General features: G+C 39.4%; 1 protein-coding gene across 2 annotated transcripts in view; it reads right to left on the bottom strand.

Moving 5' to 3' along the window:
• Positions 1 to 17746, bottom strand: part of ZNF536 (zinc finger protein 536) — a 347404-nt gene that overhangs the window by 172909 nt on the left and 156749 nt on the right. For both annotated transcript variants that reach the window (XM_057400263.1, XM_057400272.1), the window contains one exon: positions 7694 to 9865. In XM_057400263.1, coding sequence (XP_057256246.1) covers positions 7694 to 9863 — 2170 coding nt within the window. In that variant the 5' untranslated portion in view covers positions 9864 to 9865. The remainder of the gene's footprint in view (positions 1 to 7693; positions 9866 to 17746) is intronic.

The following is a 17746-nucleotide window of genomic DNA, read 5'->3' as shown; positions in this document are numbered from 1 at the left end:
CACATCTGAAAAAAAGTAGAGATAACTCTATCATATATTTTGTAAATTTTCTAACTAGGGAGATCCCTAACCTTAACACTGCAGAATCTCTGTTGCTTTAGGAAGGTCGGAAATGAGCTCAATATCACAGACATGGCCCAGAAGTCCTGTTCTACTCTTTAGTTTAGTATTTAAACAAGGCTCAAAGCATGGCTGCTCCCCTGTGCACTCTCGAAGTCTCTGTTCATGCTAGATGTCAAGGAAAGTTTAGGGAACAAATAATCTGGGAAGAAGTGGAAAACAGTCTAGAAATACTGGGTGTGTTTTATAGCAGAAGATAAAGGAGCATCATTAGGGATGAATACTGCCACCACGGAACGAAGAAAAAGAGCGAGGAGGAAAATCCTTCAGAGGCCATGCTGGCACTGTGGGACAGCTGTGCTCACCAAAGCTGGTTTCTGGTAAGACCCCACTACAGCTTGTTTCCACCCAGCAAGACTCCATGCCTTCCTTCTGACCTTCTCTGGGGTGACGAATGCAGGTGGGGAAGCTCTGGGACCTGCCCCTGGAGGGCCTGGGACCCTGCCAGAGCCCACCCTAGGAATTCACAATGTTGGCTGCATGCCTCAGGTGGACCTGCAGTATCTGAGGCCTTCTGGTCCTTCAGGGACTTAGGCTGTCCATGACTGAGCTCCTAGGAATGTCATGCTCTGCGTGATCATGGTGCATAAACAGAAAATACCAGGCTGGTATTTCAGCCTATTCTTGGACCTCTGCCTAATGTTTCCTTCCCCCTCTTCTTCCCCCTCACTTTTGATAATACTCACTTATATGCTAGCCTGGGAAAGTGCAGCCAAGCTCCTGGATTTTATTTTGATCCCAAAGTAACTCTCTAATAAATGCTGAGACTATTTAAACTACAGCTAGCCTAGGTAGTAAAATCTTTGAACGTACAAGTAGGGAAATTTCATTTTCATATAAGAAAGAAGAGCATTAAGTTGGTGCAGTCAAACAGATGAAGCCATGACTAGAGAAGATGCCAAAAGCTCAGGGTGGGTTTGCCAGGGACAAGGGTGAAGTTTCCACAGTTGGGAACAGTGTTAGTCAAAGGCTTCTTAAACTCCCCTTGAGCATTGCCAGCTGATGCAGGTACAAACTGACTGACAGCAATGGCCCTGCCACAGGTACTCAAAAACACCCTCAGATGCAGCTATCACGTAAACATGAAAAAGGTCAGAATTCACATCCCTGTTTTTCACTCAGGGATGAGCAGCACTTTGGGAAACAATGAGAAAACAATGAAACACAAACTCTGCCCAGTGACAGCAATTGAAGCCAACAGGGATGCCAATTTCTTTCTCCATATTCACCTACTGTTTCACCAAGAAGATGGACAATGTGCTTTGCCAAAATGATTCAGGACTTCACGATCAAAAATCCTATTCTTTAGTCAGTATTTCTGAGAAATGTGGATCTTCTCCCAAGACTTGTGAGTTTGTATGCTAACTTGGGGGGTGATACTAGGGCACAAAGGCAGGCTTAGGAGAAACAGTGGCATTCAGATTCCCAAATCAGTGCCAGACTTCCTGGAAAGGCAACACTGGGTTGGGCTGGATTTCAGGTTTCACCATGCCATGTTAGATCCCACCATAACAACTTAATGGTGCGCCTGTAACCTGTGAGAGTGGCTCAACAAATGAGAAGACACAACCTGTAAATGATACTGAAACACCGCAGAAACACTTTGAGACCAGTGAAACAGAGGAGAACTGGAGAGTTTGGAAGAAGTTCACATCTGGGGTCTTATTTACACTGAACCTCTAAATTCATTATTTAATTTTCAAATTAAAACAAACACCCCTTCAATGTAGCCGAGAGCTGTCCTGATAATAAATATATCATCTCATGCCATCCTTTAAAGTCTTCCTTACCTATTTGCACGCAGATACATCAGAGACTGAGGGCTAAACACAAAACTTAGGCTTAGGCTTTTTTCTTATCAACTAAAACTACTTTTTTTTTTATCACATTCTCAGTACCAACAGACCGCATTACTTGAATATGTCACGAGACACAGCAAAGAAAAGCAGTCTCTGGTCTTCCCTTCATGACAGGACTTGCACATCTGCCTTGTAGAACATTCGCCGTGTCCCTCTCCAGAGGTCATAAAGCACTTGCTTTGCAAAGACACAACGGGGAGGTGTTTTCTTATTTTTTTACTACATTGCCCCTTTTGCAGCTGTTACACATCCTGGAGTACAGATTGACAGTAGCAGTGCTGGGCTATTTCTACTATTTCAGTAGTGTTAGTGGTATTGATCCTAGATGTACAGCAATGCACCTATAAATGAAACCTAGCCCATCAAACATCATTAATTAATGTTATAATGTCAAAACATTACTAAAGATACTTAGCTATAGTGTTTCTACTTGTAAAATAAGCCTCTTAGAGTTGCTCTTTATGTCTTGAAGCAAAGGAAATGAGTCTGCAATTAAGCCAGTGTGAAAAAAAAAAAGAAAAAGGGGGGGGGGAAGAAACAAAACAGATTTGGGACCACCATGATGATCCCCACAAGTAAACCCTGACCTTTCAACATAGATGGCAATTTAAGGCATTATGTAAGAGTAAAAGCTGACTCTTTGCCAGGTTATTAGTATAGGCCTGCGCCCGCAGCAGCTTTGCTGTAAGCACTTTCCCAAATGTCTAGATGTACACAGCTTTAATACACACAACTCAAGCTCCTGTAAATCTCTTACAAACATGGAGCAGCATGTACAGTATTCCATATCAGGGATTGAAAGGCTGCATATGGCGCTCAGTTATAACAGCTGAGCTTTAAAAAAGTGTGGCTTTGCATCTCGCTGAACCTGATACCAAATGAGGCCAGCAAAGACAACAAGAGAAAAGAAAAAAAAGGAAATAAGGCAGAAAGCAAAACCACCTATATTAAATAGCATTTCCACAATGAAAGTTCTGTGTGCGATCCTCCAGGACTGACAACTTGCCAAAGCAGTGCTAGCTGCCTGCAGTTCTCAAGCTCCATATTTGCAGCTATTTTATAAGGTAAAATATCTTCACCCAGCAGAGGAAAAAAAAACAAGTGTTTCCCCTACCTCTCCCCATGTCCCTGCGTGGCAAACCAAAGCAAAGCAAAACATAACACCTGCCCAAGGAAACGTCAAGGCAGTGGGCTAGTTGAAGTCCCCCTTTAGGGACTGACTAGTGACAGAAATTATGTTTTCCTGTTGTTTTCACAGTTGTCCAAGTGGAGAGATTAAACCAATCCTTGAGGTAGAGAGGGAGGCTGAAAGGGAGCAGGAAGCCAGGCTGGAAAGCAGATTTCCCTGGAAACACCTAGAAACTTTTACTTTCTCTTTCCTCAGTTTCTAATGCCTTACCACAGCCTCACTGTGCACGCCGCAGCCGCCCCCCCCCCCCCCCCCGCAGCCCCCTGTTGCTGCATGCCATCCCACCGCTCCAGTCTGAAGTTTGGCTTTTGCAGCATGAAGCAGCTGGGCCAAGCTACCAGGGAATGATAATGACCTCAGAAATCTGCTGTTAGCTCGACAACAATAGGGTGCTCAGTCTAGTGGAAAATTGTGTTCATCAGCTAACTCTGCTCAGTTACTAATTGACATTGCCAAATATTTTAAGAACAATTGGAATGCACAAGCAAAAAAATAAAGATCTTAATCCTCAGACTTAAATTTTTTGCTGTTTTGTTCACAATGAGCAGATGATGGCTATCACTGAAAAAGGAAGAGAAAGAAGAAAAAAAAAAAAGAAAAAGAAAAGGAAAAGAAAGTAAAGCAAAAAAGAAAGAGAGAAAGAAAGAAAAAGACAGACAAAGCAAAAGAGTATCATATCACTGTCTTTCCTATGTCTGTGCAATGATGGCCACTACAAAAGCTTTTTATGTGTTCTGTCAGAGGACATAAATATGGGCTGAAACTCTATCTAATACCTAAAGCTTTTCTACCAAAAAAACCTCATTTTAACCCCCCCAAAAGATGTCTGAAAGATTCCAAAACAGCTGATCAAACAAACTAGGCCAAAGTCCACATGAAATGCTGCATACAAGAATAAGTGGTTATATCTAACAGTATTTTATTTTCTTTTTTTTTTTTTTAGTCCCCATGCTTTCCATTGATCATGGAACTTGGCCTACTTTATTTAATGAACTGGAGGGTCAGTGCATTCAATTACCCCCTTCATACTATCAAGACTTCAATTATCCCCACACCAAAATTACAGGAAAATGCAGAAGGTACTACCCTGCTGGATACAATGAACAGTATAATTTCTTCCCACATTAAGTTTTAATTATTCTATGCATTAATTCCTAAGCAAAACTGGTACAAATACAACTTTTTTTTAAAATAAGAGGACTAGAAGTAAGACTGGACATCTGGCCCTGCTTTACTTCATTTCTGCTGTAATGCTGCAAAATTAATTACAGAAGGGTGCCTGCAGTTAGACAAGAACCAACCCAACAGCATCTCCCCATCCACAACACTGTCTGCATCAGGAAGAGTGCAGAAGCACATATTTTTACAATGGTTTCTCTTTGTTTTCTATGTGGAGACAGAAATGACATTTATTTGACTCTCATAATTTCACACAAAAGTAAACAAAAAACAAGATAAAACAGTGAAAAACAGAGGGAAATGATCTGTGTGACTAGTTTCGTTCATTTCTGTTAAAAAATATGACCTCTCAATTTGTCAAAGGTCCTAGTTTTAGCAGTTGATCTTAAGCTTAGTTCTCAGCAGTTTGGAGAGCTAAAGAACAAACACATTTTCTGGTTCACTGGAGTCATTTTCACATGTTCACTGATTCAAACATTCTTTTACTCACATAACAAACAGCTGCATACCACATTAGCCCAGCCAGTGACAGTCACACATCTCTGCAATAACTGTTTGATTGCAAACTTGACCCTTTCTTCTTCTCAGCCTGAGCTAGACAGTTTTAAACAGGCACTCCATTCCCAATCCTCCTTTGCAAAGAATTACATCAGATAACAAAGCCTTCTCTGCCACTCATTGTAAGCCTTCTTCTGGAGATCTGTTCTAAGAGGCACTGTGTAAAAAGGTTTTTATGATGAATTCAGAACTACTATCATGTTAAGAGCACCAATTTATAAAGAAGAATTCATTGGTTAAGATCTGAAAAAATAGTTTCTCAGGCCCTACTGACCCAGTTTTCAACAAAAAAGGATCAAGTGATGCAAATTAAGTTTTGAGACATTGTTATGCAGTCTGAGAAATTTGTGAAACTGTGTTTTGCGGTAATTTCTTAATAGAAGACTCAATGACTACTTAATTCTCCCCTGCGCAAAAATTCTGATTTCTTTATATTCTACTGGTTTATTTTTCACAGGTAGCAATAAAATACACACTTCATACTGATGAAAAGTTCCACAGCAACCTGGCAGTAAAATTTAATTTTAAAGTACTAAGGAATACTTAGATTTTGTTCTGGTGAAATTCAATACCCTCTTTCTTTCATCTGATTAAGAAGTTATAAAAACATGCACACTTTCCCTGATAGGATGCATGACACTGAGAGACTTCCTAGATTTACTAGTAATAGACAAAAGGAGATAATCAGATATTAATATAAAAGGTCAGTAATAAAGAACGTGCTTCTAGTGACTGTTATTCCATATATTTTGCTTTGATACTCCACGTATTTTCATATGCTTTGATATAAATGCATCAGGTGTGAAAATGAAAATTGCCATTTAAGTTCAAAATAATTTTAAATTAGTGGCCAAAGAAAGAACAACACTGCGGGGGAATCTTTTGCCTTTGAAGACAGGAAAAGCTTCCCACAACAATACACTTAATGAACCAGTACACTTGGAATTAAAGTTTTCAGGGCAGTCATTACTACACCAACTTTCACATGCAGTGTTTGAATCCTCTTCAATCTCTATCAAGACTCTGGGGCTCTCTTTCTCTCAAACTTTTCCAGACAGCCCTGGAAGTCTTCGGACAGAATTTAGAGTTTCAGGATCTTTTCTTTCTGATCCCTCTATGGCATTGCCAAACAAAAGTGATGCTTTCTATATTAAAGAGGAGCAGTCCACCCCCCAGTACCTCCCGCCCTCTCAATGTTCAGGATTTTTAAAAGTGAAAGTTAGAAAATAATCTTCTTCATCCTGACATATTTTCAATCCTCTTAAAACAATCTCAACAACTATATATAGTATGAAATTAGCTCTCGCCTGTTACCCTTGTTCCTACATGGAATTTTTCAAATGTGTCTCACCAGTAATAAATTGTACGCAGGGCTGTGACTCTAAGAGTAGACAGTGTGTTTCATGGGTATTTAAACAACAGCATTAAGTACTATAGGAATCTGTGGAATGTGGAGTGCAGATTTATGTGTCTTAACAATTTCTTTACTGGTTTGTAATAAGCCAGCAAACTAACACTTTATTTTTATATTAATTTGGCCTCAGAAGTAGAGTATACTGGAGCATGACAAGAACAACAAAAATAAACTGGCATATACTTAATAACTGTGACAGTGAATTGCTTCCAATACTAAAATATTTATTGAAACTGGGGGGGGGGGGGAGGAACGGGACGGGACGGGAGGGGGGACTGAAAAGAATTACCCTCAACAGCCTGCTACCAGCTCTTTAACAGTGGGCAATGTAATGCCTTAAGGTACCTCAAACTGTCTTTCATTTTCTAGACTTAATGGCTGATTGCAGAAATCAATGTTGCCATTAGTAACAGAGTATTTGTTATGGCATGATTTCCTCTGTTGTTAGGCTTGAGGAATGATTACAGTATTAGTGAGGTGCTTTCTTTATAAAGCGCTGAAGATATAACTTTCAATTTACTATCCATTACCAAATGACTTTGGAAATATACATGAGGCCAGAAATCTTACCTGTTATTATTTGAAGATTTTATTTCAGCAGTCATAGGCTAGTAACTTTAAAAATTGTACCAGGAAGCTCAATATTTTATAAACATCACCAATGAAATATCATCTGTTTTGCTATCTTATACACAGCAAGTTAACATGACATACAATGCAATTAAAATGTTTCAGTTCAATTTCTATTTTCCTTGTACTTTCAAATATATGAGAACTAAGCAGAAAGCTTCATACATGTTAAAATGTGAAAAAAAAAGATGAAAGATTATAGTAAGTTAGTAACTTATATTTTGAATCAGCCCAGTCACCAGGTACATATCTCAGCTAAGTAACTGATACAGCTGTGGGAATAAGGGCAATCAGAAAGTTTGGCCAACATGCTGTTTTTAATCCTAGCTCTTTGAACTATGGCTCAAAGAAGGCGTCTTTCCTCACCCCTTTACATGAAGGGCGTGGAAAGATCTGCAAGAGAGACACCATGAGGGAAAAAAAAAGCCCTTCCAAAACCCAATGGGAGAGGCCCTGGAAGCAACATTGCTCTTGGTGACTGCTGAGACCCCGCACGCTGCTGCCAGCAGGGTGGCAGAGGTGATAGCTGAAAGGATGGGAAACCTACCTTTGGAGAAAAGGGTGAGCCCAGAATTCACCTCAAAGGCACTGTAGGAACCCACACATGGATGTTCAGGCATATAACAGCACATCCCTATAGACCACTATGAAATGACCTAACGAGACTGCATAAACTACTTTGCTGCTGCAATTTCAAATACAGCTATGAAGATTTCAGTGCAGAGAGGGAAGAAGTTATCTTACCTGAAGAGGATGGTGAGGAAGGATGTGGGCTGTCCTCCTGGGCACTTCCCATCTGCGAGAGACCCCCACCTACTCCACTTTCTTCAGTAATGTTAGAGGACCCTGGTGTTGTTGACCTGCTGACAGACTGAGACTCTTGGTCACTTCCAGATCCACGTCGCTCATCAAGACCACCTTGAATTATTTCATCTTCTCCTTTCCTGTCTCTTTTGTGGACCCTGGAGTGAACAACCACCTGGTGGTAGGTTCTGAAAACCCTTCCGCAGTCTGGGCATTCAGTTGGCTTTTCTTTCACATTTCCATGACTTTGTAAGTTGAAATCGAGTCCCTGGTTCATACCATGTGACAAAAAATCTCTACTGCCTTCTAAAGGGTCTAGTTTGTTTGGCAAGTCTCTCTGATTGCCCATTTTAGTGCTGTGAACCAAATCAGCAGGCATTTTCTGCTTAGAGCCATCTGCTCCTACTAACACATACTCTCGCTTCTCCTTATCAAACATAACTCCAGCATTTGCCAAAGTGTCTTCATGGCTGCGCTGTATCTGCTGCTCTTTAGACAAAAAGCCATGTTCCATGGCCATTCCCCTTGCCATAAGCTGCCAGGCTTGATAGCTGTTTACTGGATCCATTTCTGCCGCTTTGGCGGCAGCTTGTAACCTTTCTATACAGCTGGATTTCAGAGGAGGCACCAGATTGAGACAGCCCAATAAAGAATGTTTATCCCCTTCAGCCATACTGTGGCCAATACCAGAAATTGGTGAAAGAAGCTTCCCCAACACTTCTTTCTCCTTTATGGGCATATCTCCTTTGTTATAGATTTGATTTTGTTCACTTAAAGTCACTTTGTCAGGAGGAAGAAACCCACTCTGCAAACATGAGAGGTATCGCGAATACAGGTTTGCATGAGCTTCCTGGGACATGCTGCTGATAGAAACAGGTACTTCAGGATCATTAGGAGATTTGTTCTTTACAGATAACTTATTCAGGTGAACTTTCATGTGATTTTTAAGAAACCAAGGCTCTTTGAATCGCCTCCCGCAGATCTGACAGCAGTGTTCAAAGGAATCCTTGTGCTTCCTCATGTGGCCCTTTAGAAACCAGGCTTGGCTAAACACTTGGCCACACACCTCGCAACGGAACTCATTGGTAGACTGCTCCCCACTCCCATTGGAGCCCTGGCCCTGGGCTGACTCTGCAGTTATGTGAGCCTTCTCCACGTGGCTGATCAGCTCCTCTTCCTGCGAGGCAGCAAAGTCACACAGGGTGCACTTGTAGGGCTTGTGCAGGATCCTTATGTGCCTGTCCAGCTCTTCTCGCTTCTTAAACTTGCCTTTGCAGAATGTGCATCTAAACCCAGCTGTCTGAGTGACAACTTCTTCCTGGACACTGACTGGCTTTGGAGAGGGAACAGGGTTTGAAATATCAGGTGTGCTGTGATTAGCAGGCACAGACAAGTTGCAGTTTGCGAGAGGCATTGGCTGGGCATGTTGCTGTGTTTTCACGTCGGGTCGTGGCTGCAGGAGGCTGCTCTTCATCTGTTTGTCCCGAAGAATTGCTCTCTCCTCCAGCTCATGTAAAAGTCTGTTTTCTTCTCGGACTCTTCCACGACCTTTGCCAAGGTTTCCAAGCTTATGAGTACGCAGGTGTATCTTCAGGTTGCCCTTCTGAGCTGCTCTGTGGTCACAGTATGGACACTTAAATGGTTTCTCTCCAGTGTGAGTTCGCATGTGTAGTGACAGGATGCTGTTAAAGCGAAAGCGTTTTCCACACAGAGGACACGGGTACTTTCTGTTTTTCCTGGCATCATCCTCTATATCACTCATCTGAGACATAATGCCTAGGTTTTGCCCATTCAAGAACTGCTGCAGGTCCACGCGCCCATTCAAACTGGTATCAACCTCTCTATTGAGCTGGTTGGCCAACAGAGCCATCTGACTGCTGATGGGCTGGTTTGCTATGGACATGTGGCTTTTGTCTTCTAGTGGCGCTGACGCCTTCTCTTCTGGATTCTGCCTGTTCTGGAGCTCTGGGAAGGCATGGCTGAGCTGGGAAGTGATCTGGTGCAGCTTCTGGCTCATTGAATACTGTCCATTGAGTATGGTGCTGTTGAGATGGGCGTCAGCTTCTGGCACAGCTGAAGAAACACCAAGGCACAAACTAGCTTCTTCCATCTCTGAAAATCAGAAGATAGTTTAGATTCAGACTGTGAGAGTTACAAAGATTGAATCACTGAAGTACAATTTGCATTTTATGTTTTACCAACTCATAATAATGCAAAGGAATTAGTGTAAAAACAATAAAAAGTGTATTAAGTACCAACTGTGCTACACAATTTTGACCATACAAGTGCCTTCATCATTCTGCATGCTTGCCAGTAACCATTAATTACTATTTTAAAATATGCTACAATTTCAAAATCTAATTCTTATGGAAGGGGAAAAGGTTTTTACTACCTCCCTTGTCTGTCTTGTGAAACTGCATCAGTTTATATTTCTAAACATATAGAAAAAGAACTGTTGTGCATCTCTCCCATTTCCATTAGAAATGCCAGAAAAAAAAAAAAAATAGAAATCCATTTGTAACTTTCAGTTCCATTAACCATATTCAATATATTACACATTCTACAATGAGAAAGATAGTTTTATGATTTGACAAAAAACCGATGGTATGATATTTACTGGTGTACAATAAAACAAGATAATGTTTTGGGAAAAAATAAAGGACAAGCTTTAGAACAATAAAAGGGATTTTGCTTTAGTCAACAAAAAGTGCAGTAATATCTCATTAAGCTGATTAGTATGCTGCTTAGAAACAGTACTAGGTGCTGTAACACATGATTATAATCATAAAAATCCTTCAGTGTTTGCAAGTAAGCATTAACGAGGTATATTAAATTTTAAGGAGACTGCGACTAGCAGCTTTCTAAACCTCCGAGATTAAGATTTAACCCTTCTGCTATGAAACATTGTTATTTTGTCATTTTGAAACTGAACCCATCAAAAGGCACATAAATTATCTTCTGCCAAGTCTTTTAATTGATTTTTGAGAACCTTCAGATTTCAGTTCTTAGGAAAACTTGCCAGATTACAGAAGGAATATTTCTGTCCTTCAATGGGTAAGACATGTGATTTAAGGCACTTTGATTTATTTTAAAGGGCTCTCTTATGGAACTAGATAAAAGCAATTAAAAACTGGGGAAGGTGTTGTGGAAAGCCTCAATCAGTTTAAGAATTTTAATAACTTTCCTAGTACACAGTAATGACTACAAATTGTACCTACACTATGTATATTGCAGAAAATTGGAATTCAAAGCTGTTTGTTAAACACAAGTGCTCTCTTCCAGTCTGCACAATTGTCCAAAATAATCTTCTATCCTCACTATTTCTCTACTATGTGCAAATATATATATCTATAAAATTCTATTTAAAATATAAAGTTTTACATTAATAACTCCAAAACTATATGATGCTATAAGGTTATATTTGAATATAATTAAGATCTGTGTTGTTCAGTGGAGTAATTTGACACTTTATTCACTAATAAAATTAGTGAATTAAGTAATTTTAGAAATACAGTAAGAAATACACATTTCTGAGTAATTAATTTGGTCAACTTTCTGTTTGTCTTTAGGCAAAAGCATTTACTGACTAAGCCTTGTAGAAAGCCTACAGGCACACTCCAGGTGGACACCATTCCTCACATAGCTTCATAGTGGTCATTTGCTAGACAATTTTAGGCCCAAATCTGGCACATAGTTAAAATCCATGTAACTGTCCTCCTGGGAGTAGCCCAGTAGACTTCAAAGGGTCACTCTTGAAAGCATAGTTCCCCACATGATTAAGTATTTGCAGGATCAGGGGCTAAAAAAATGCATGGGTGGTCTCCAAGAGAGACCTCTTTGGTCCTCAACAGGATGACTGAGGTTGTGATACAACACAGAACCTGTAAGAAGGGGTAGTGCATATTCATGTGTATTCAAGATGAATGTGAGCTACAGAATTTTGCTCAGATGTAAAGCAGATCTTTTTCAAACTTCAACAGTGCTCAGATTCAGATTTCATGTGACCCATTCATTTCATGCTGTCAATATTATTATTTATAAAGATATTAATGAGATCAAGTATATAAAAGGAATAGACTTATACCTATAAGCTACAGGACCACACCTGAGTCTAGGTTTCAGTGTCTTACATCCAAATGTAGCGGAACATAATCAAGCCAAGGTGTTCACACACGGTGCTCACTGTAGGCCATCGAGTAAAGAAATACAATTATTGGTTTCCATGAAAGTTTTCTGTGCAGCAGACCACACCCATTCAGAACATAGGCACATACAAAAATACTGGTTTTAATTTTTGAAAGTTTGCTTAACTTTTGAAACAAACCAAATTTTCAAAATGACTAGCTAGAAATCTGAGAGCTGCAGTGTTCATGCCTACCATTGCCTGAAGTTGACAGATTTTGAATATCTATGCTCATTAAAAAAAACAAACAACAAAACAAAATGAACCCAAAGAAAGCCACAAAAATAAAAAGAAAAAGAAAAAAAGCCACAGCAGAAAACCCTCAAACCCCAAATCTACTTTCTGTCTGGATGCCATATACCACAGGTGTTATTTCCTCTCACCCACCTTAAACAAGGCATGTTGGCAAACAAGAACATAAAGGTTCAAAAAATGCATATACAGACACATACATATATTCAAGAGAGTTTAGAAAAGTCTTTGTGAATTGCCATTATTCTATAACAGCTTGAAAAATGCAGTTTAAATTTCATTTACTCAGCTGATCTCAATGGGAACTAGTGCCTTTACATGCTCAGGAAGGTTTGGGTAGTTAATTTTAACATTTTATGCTCTATCGAAGTTTGGAAATGCTGACAGATCCCAGTGGAGTTTATTAATTCTGATGTTTAACCCTAAGCTTCAGTTCAAACATACAGTTATTTGGACTGGAGGGGGGGAAGGGAGTTATGGTTGAGATTTTAAGTTATTCTGTGCCTCTTTTTCAAACATAACTTTAATAAAGTAATAACAGCATTTGTAGTTGGAGCATGATAATTTTTCTAAACATTTTTTATTTTCTGTCTCCCACAAACATACAGGCATATATAATGTAGAATACAGATAGGATGAGTCAAAAAATCAAGAGGAAGACCAAATCCATATTTTTTCATTTAAAAATTAATAATTTTGGATCAAGTCTGGGGAGCCTAACCCACACATGCTGCTCTCTTGGCATGAGAAATTTTATACATTTGTCATGAAATATGCAGAAAGGTCAGCATAGCTTCTGTGTGGTGAGGAATAACCACCTCTGAATGTCACATACTCTGATCAACTGTTCTGTTTCTAGGATCCATCTACCACAGTCTCAAGAGGCTACAGTTCTTTACTTAGTCTGTATTCTCACTCTCAACCTGCTCCACCTTCTCACCGCACCTATCCTGCCTCTGGCTTTGTATTGTCTCTTCTTTTTTTACTCCAACCTGGTTTCATTGTGAAGTATAACCATGGCATTCAAAGGACTGCCATGTGGAATTTCTCCTCTTGCAAATACCAGTTACTGCATTTAGGAACACAAGGACCCTGCTGCTGTTCAGCTCTCATGTAAATCAGACTCTCTGTATTCTTCAGCCCATTCATAGCAAAACCTACCAAAATCTCATATTGTATCCACATGCAAGATATAAATAAAACCCTTCCTCATCCATCATTCCACTATGAATTAGATAACCTAATTTAATTTGCCTAATTTCACTAAAAAAAATTTGCAGTTTCATTCTCTCTCTCTTTATCCATCATCTCTGTCTAGATCGATCACCAGACATGGTTAGACCAGGTGGGGCAAGGGGCTTTCATTCTTCAGTGAGCTTCTTGCTTCATGCCTTGCACTTTAAGGTGCGCACCTTGGCGTCATGGTGATCATTGCCCAGCTTCTTCCCATCAGCTAGGACCCTTGCTAGGGAATGTCAGTTTAGAGGTGCTGCTGTGATGCTTCACAGGAAGGAAAATGTCCAGCTTTCAATTTTCAAATATATTGCCTAGTACATGATTTTCATTATTCTGATCTTTCTTATAGGGAAAACATGGAACATTTTCGCATCACTCGCACTGGGAACAGAAGCACAGTGTTCTCCATGTTAACATATGCTTACAAAATCAACTGCAAATCAAAGTTGAGATTGTTAAGAAAGTCAAAATATATTTGTTGAAACTGATGTAGTAAATTTTTGGCCTTTAATTATTTCAAATGTTTTGTAAAGACAGCATCATCCGAGACATGTGCAGAGCATGTTGGCATCAGGAGATGCTTGCAGGCTGCTCTTCCCAACCTGGACAAGCCCCAGCTCTGGTCCAAGCTAGCTGTGGTAGCCGAAGAGTCCTGTCCGCACCCTGCTACATGTTTACACTGTTCAGGGCAGGGCAGAAGCTGTCCCTTGGAAAGAAGCAAACTAACCACCAGATCAGAGGACGGCCATTTGCTGCTCTGGGTGTGCATCTCCTGTTTCTGTGAGGAGGGCACTCAGCTTATGAAATTCACCACTGGATGCATGTATTATAAAAATATTCTCTCATCTCCTACATGAAGGTACAGGGAAACATTTGAGTCCCTTTGATGCTACTAATAGTTATTTTGATTTCACTCACACTTTTGCCCTCAAGACTATTTCCTGTGATACCAATAACGAAAGTTCTGTCTTTAGCCATTTCAATTGAACACACAGATTTTATTTCATGATTTGAAATGGATTACTGGAATTTAAAACCAATTATGACACCAGAAATGCCTCTCATCACAACAACATAAATGTAATATGAGAAGCTCAGCTTTCTTTGGCTGGAAACAGAGGGGGGGGGGAGAAAGATGTCAAATAGAATAAAAAAGTTTAAACATAAATATGTGCCTATACACATACATAAACATGTGCAGACACACACATACATGTACACATATGCGCATACACATGCCTCTATCTTTGTAAACAGATGGACCAAGCTCAGCCCTTGTTTACACCTGTTCATTCCTCCTGGACACACACACTAAAGCACTTCCGCCTTCACACTCATTTTAAAAACACTGTTGTGCTGTTATTATGGCTTAGATTAGGTTAGTTAAAAGATTTACAGTTCAGTAAGCAAAGTAATGCTTTACAAGCTCACGTGTTCAAACGACAAGCTTGCTCTGGCCCTGATCCTCTCAGCAGTTGGAGTTACGCGTACTGTTACATATGCCTTCAGAATACAGACCTAGTATTTATCTTTCCAGCTAGAAGAAATCACATATATCTACATTATCTTGTGGTCCAGTGACAAACTCTAAATACCACAAAACGGACCGCTTCAGCTCTTAGCAACTCATAAACAGGTATCGCTGAGAAACTTCAGAATACATATTGAATTTTTATTAAATATTGTTCTTATTGTTGTTGCTGAAACAGTTTAACTAAGGCCGTTAGAAGCATAATACACTCCTGTTAAGAAATACAGAACACCAGACTACTGAACCCTTTCAGGGTCATTAAACAGCTGTAAACATTATTACAAAAATAAACCAGAGATTTCATGCTTACATTTTAGCCCAGAGCTTGGTGTGCTGAGCTAGTATATTTTTTTCATCTCTTACAATCAACGCTGGTGACATTTGGGCATCCAAACAAATTACATCACAGATATTACTGAGGTGGGTAGGATACTGAGCAGTTTATTTGCCAGATGATTAATATATAAACAGCAGGGCAGAAGAGATGACCTATTCTTCTTTGACTGATTTGTAGGCAATACTAAGAGACATAGATGTAAATAGTTAAATTTTAACAAAAACATGTGTGCACGAAAAAGAAGGGGAGAGATCAGCTGTGTTTAATGCCACCAAGACAGCATTATCCAATCTGATAAAATGAAATAAACATTAGCAGATTCATTTTACTTATGTAAAATAGAGTAACTGCATCGAGTCCATTGGAGTTTTTCTTTTTCTCTCTTTTTCTCTTTACCTTTTTTTATTTCTGTTGGTTAAGTAGGTGTCCTGCTCCCTGGGGTACAGTATAACTGTATTAGGGAGATATGATTTCTGGAGTGTAACAGAATGTCTTAAAAAAAAAAAAAAAGACAAGTGTTGGCCTACAGGTGATGTGTCCTATTGATTTGCTTTTATTTAAATATTAATGCCAACTTAGTAAATTGTCATTATTGTTAGTCACTTGACCACATTCAAGTTTTATAGTCATTGCAAAGCACATCTAGCTTCTAATACTTGAAAACTGGTGCAAAGCACCACTGGAACACAGTGTGTACAAAGTGCTTGGTGATCCCATGCTGACCAGTTCCATGGTCCCAGCCAAGCACCCTGGCTCCAGGCTGGAGTCCTACATGAACACCCATCTCCCAGCACCCCACTGCCACGAGACCATGCAGTGGGGATGGGGAAGGCATTTGACAGAACTATAGCTGCTTTGTGGGGCTGATATTTAAACAAGCTGCTTATTGATTCCAAAACAAAGTACTCCTTGATTAACAACAGAGCCAACTCATTCCACAACAGTTTTTATGTCTTCAAGAAGGGTTAGCAGAGGGATTCTGAAGTTTCAAAAGTCATTAGCAGACAGAACATTGTTTGCTGAGGCTGTACTGCTGTCACTGTGGACTGAGAAGACAGTTCCTTTCCAAAATACCTGCTAGTCTGTATGATACTTTCTAGCTAGCACAGTGTTCTGGGCTTGTAACTTATGGGAGAAGATAAATCACCAGAACAGACTTTGGTTGGTAGCACCCATGGCACGGAGGACTGTGAACTGTTTGTGATCACAGTCTGGGAAGATGAGCAGAGAGGAGAGGAGGGGTCATTTATAAATCTCACTCACAGATTAGAATAAAAAGATTAGAAGAATGCAGACAAGCTGCTTGATTTATTGATACTTTGCATGTAACTTCTTCTATTTCACTTGCATGTACTTAAAAAGTCAGATCCAAAGAAGAGAAAGATAAATAATTGGTACTGAAAGTTCAATAGATTAAAATAAAAAAAAAAATAAAGAAAAAAAATCCTGCTTTTTTTCCAGGCACTGGTTGCATCTGGAATCATTATTTTTTAGCTTATAAGCACTGATTCTCATTTTATTTTCTTTTTCTAGTGTTCTCCTGGTGACAAAGTAAAGATATGAGTGATACCAAAATTCAGACGGAGCCTGATTTGTGGAATGCTTCATTAAACTAAAGCTTCTGTTACTTTAGAAACAGCATTTTTAAAAGTAAATTTGTTATTTTCATGTAAATTGGAATGTATACAGCTGATTAACCTCTCTCCAATTTTATCAATCTCCTGTAGATCCTATCTGATCATTCACTTTAATTAATTTAACTGGCATCCATGTCAGGTTGAAGAAACCTTAAAATTAAGCTTTGAAAGATCCACTTTAGTACCACACAGTACAAATAAAATAACAAAATGCTTCAAAGACTCTGCAAAGCATATATATGATTTCATTTTTTGTAATTTTTACAGCTTGAAATGAGTTCTGAATCTCCTATTCTCATCTAAAAACACTGTACCGCCCTGGAAGTTTCTGATACTCTAACTCATTGTATAATAGTAAAATGTACCTAATGCCAACCCTATTAATCCTGCATTCCTGACACAGGCAAATTCCAGATAAAAGGTGGTGCATTACATATAGGTGAGGACTAGGGGCTCAGGCCCTCTATACCAATTGCAAAGAGATCAAGCAAGAGTTAAGACTCAGAACTCAAAATATAGTTCGAAACAATTTAAACCCAAAACAGTAATGCTGGGTGGATGATTTCATTTTCATTTCATAAAGGCTTAGACTTAGATTTTGTGCACATCTAAATATAATGTCAACTGCACATATGTCCCAAAGATCAAACTGTGATTGATTGTGAAATATTCATATGCAATAGCCCAGAGAGATTTTGTTCACAAGGGCACCTGTCAGAAGCATAAGCTCGGATACAAATCATCAAATAAGTATGTAAAATCATTACCAAAATCCAGGCATGCAATCAGATTGTCAGTTGTCTGAAAGTGTTGGACT

The sequence above is a fragment of the Pezoporus wallicus genome, unplaced genomic scaffold, assembly GCF_028554395.1.
Source record: "Pezoporus wallicus isolate ANWC-B61680 ecotype Strahan unplaced genomic scaffold, APGP_CSIRO_Pwel_v1 contig_13243, whole genome shotgun sequence".
Classification (NCBI taxonomy): domain Eukaryota; kingdom Metazoa; phylum Chordata; class Aves; order Psittaciformes; family Psittacidae; genus Pezoporus; species Pezoporus wallicus.
Note: the sequence above shows the minus strand (reverse complement) of the source record. Positions and strands in the feature narration are given on the sequence as shown.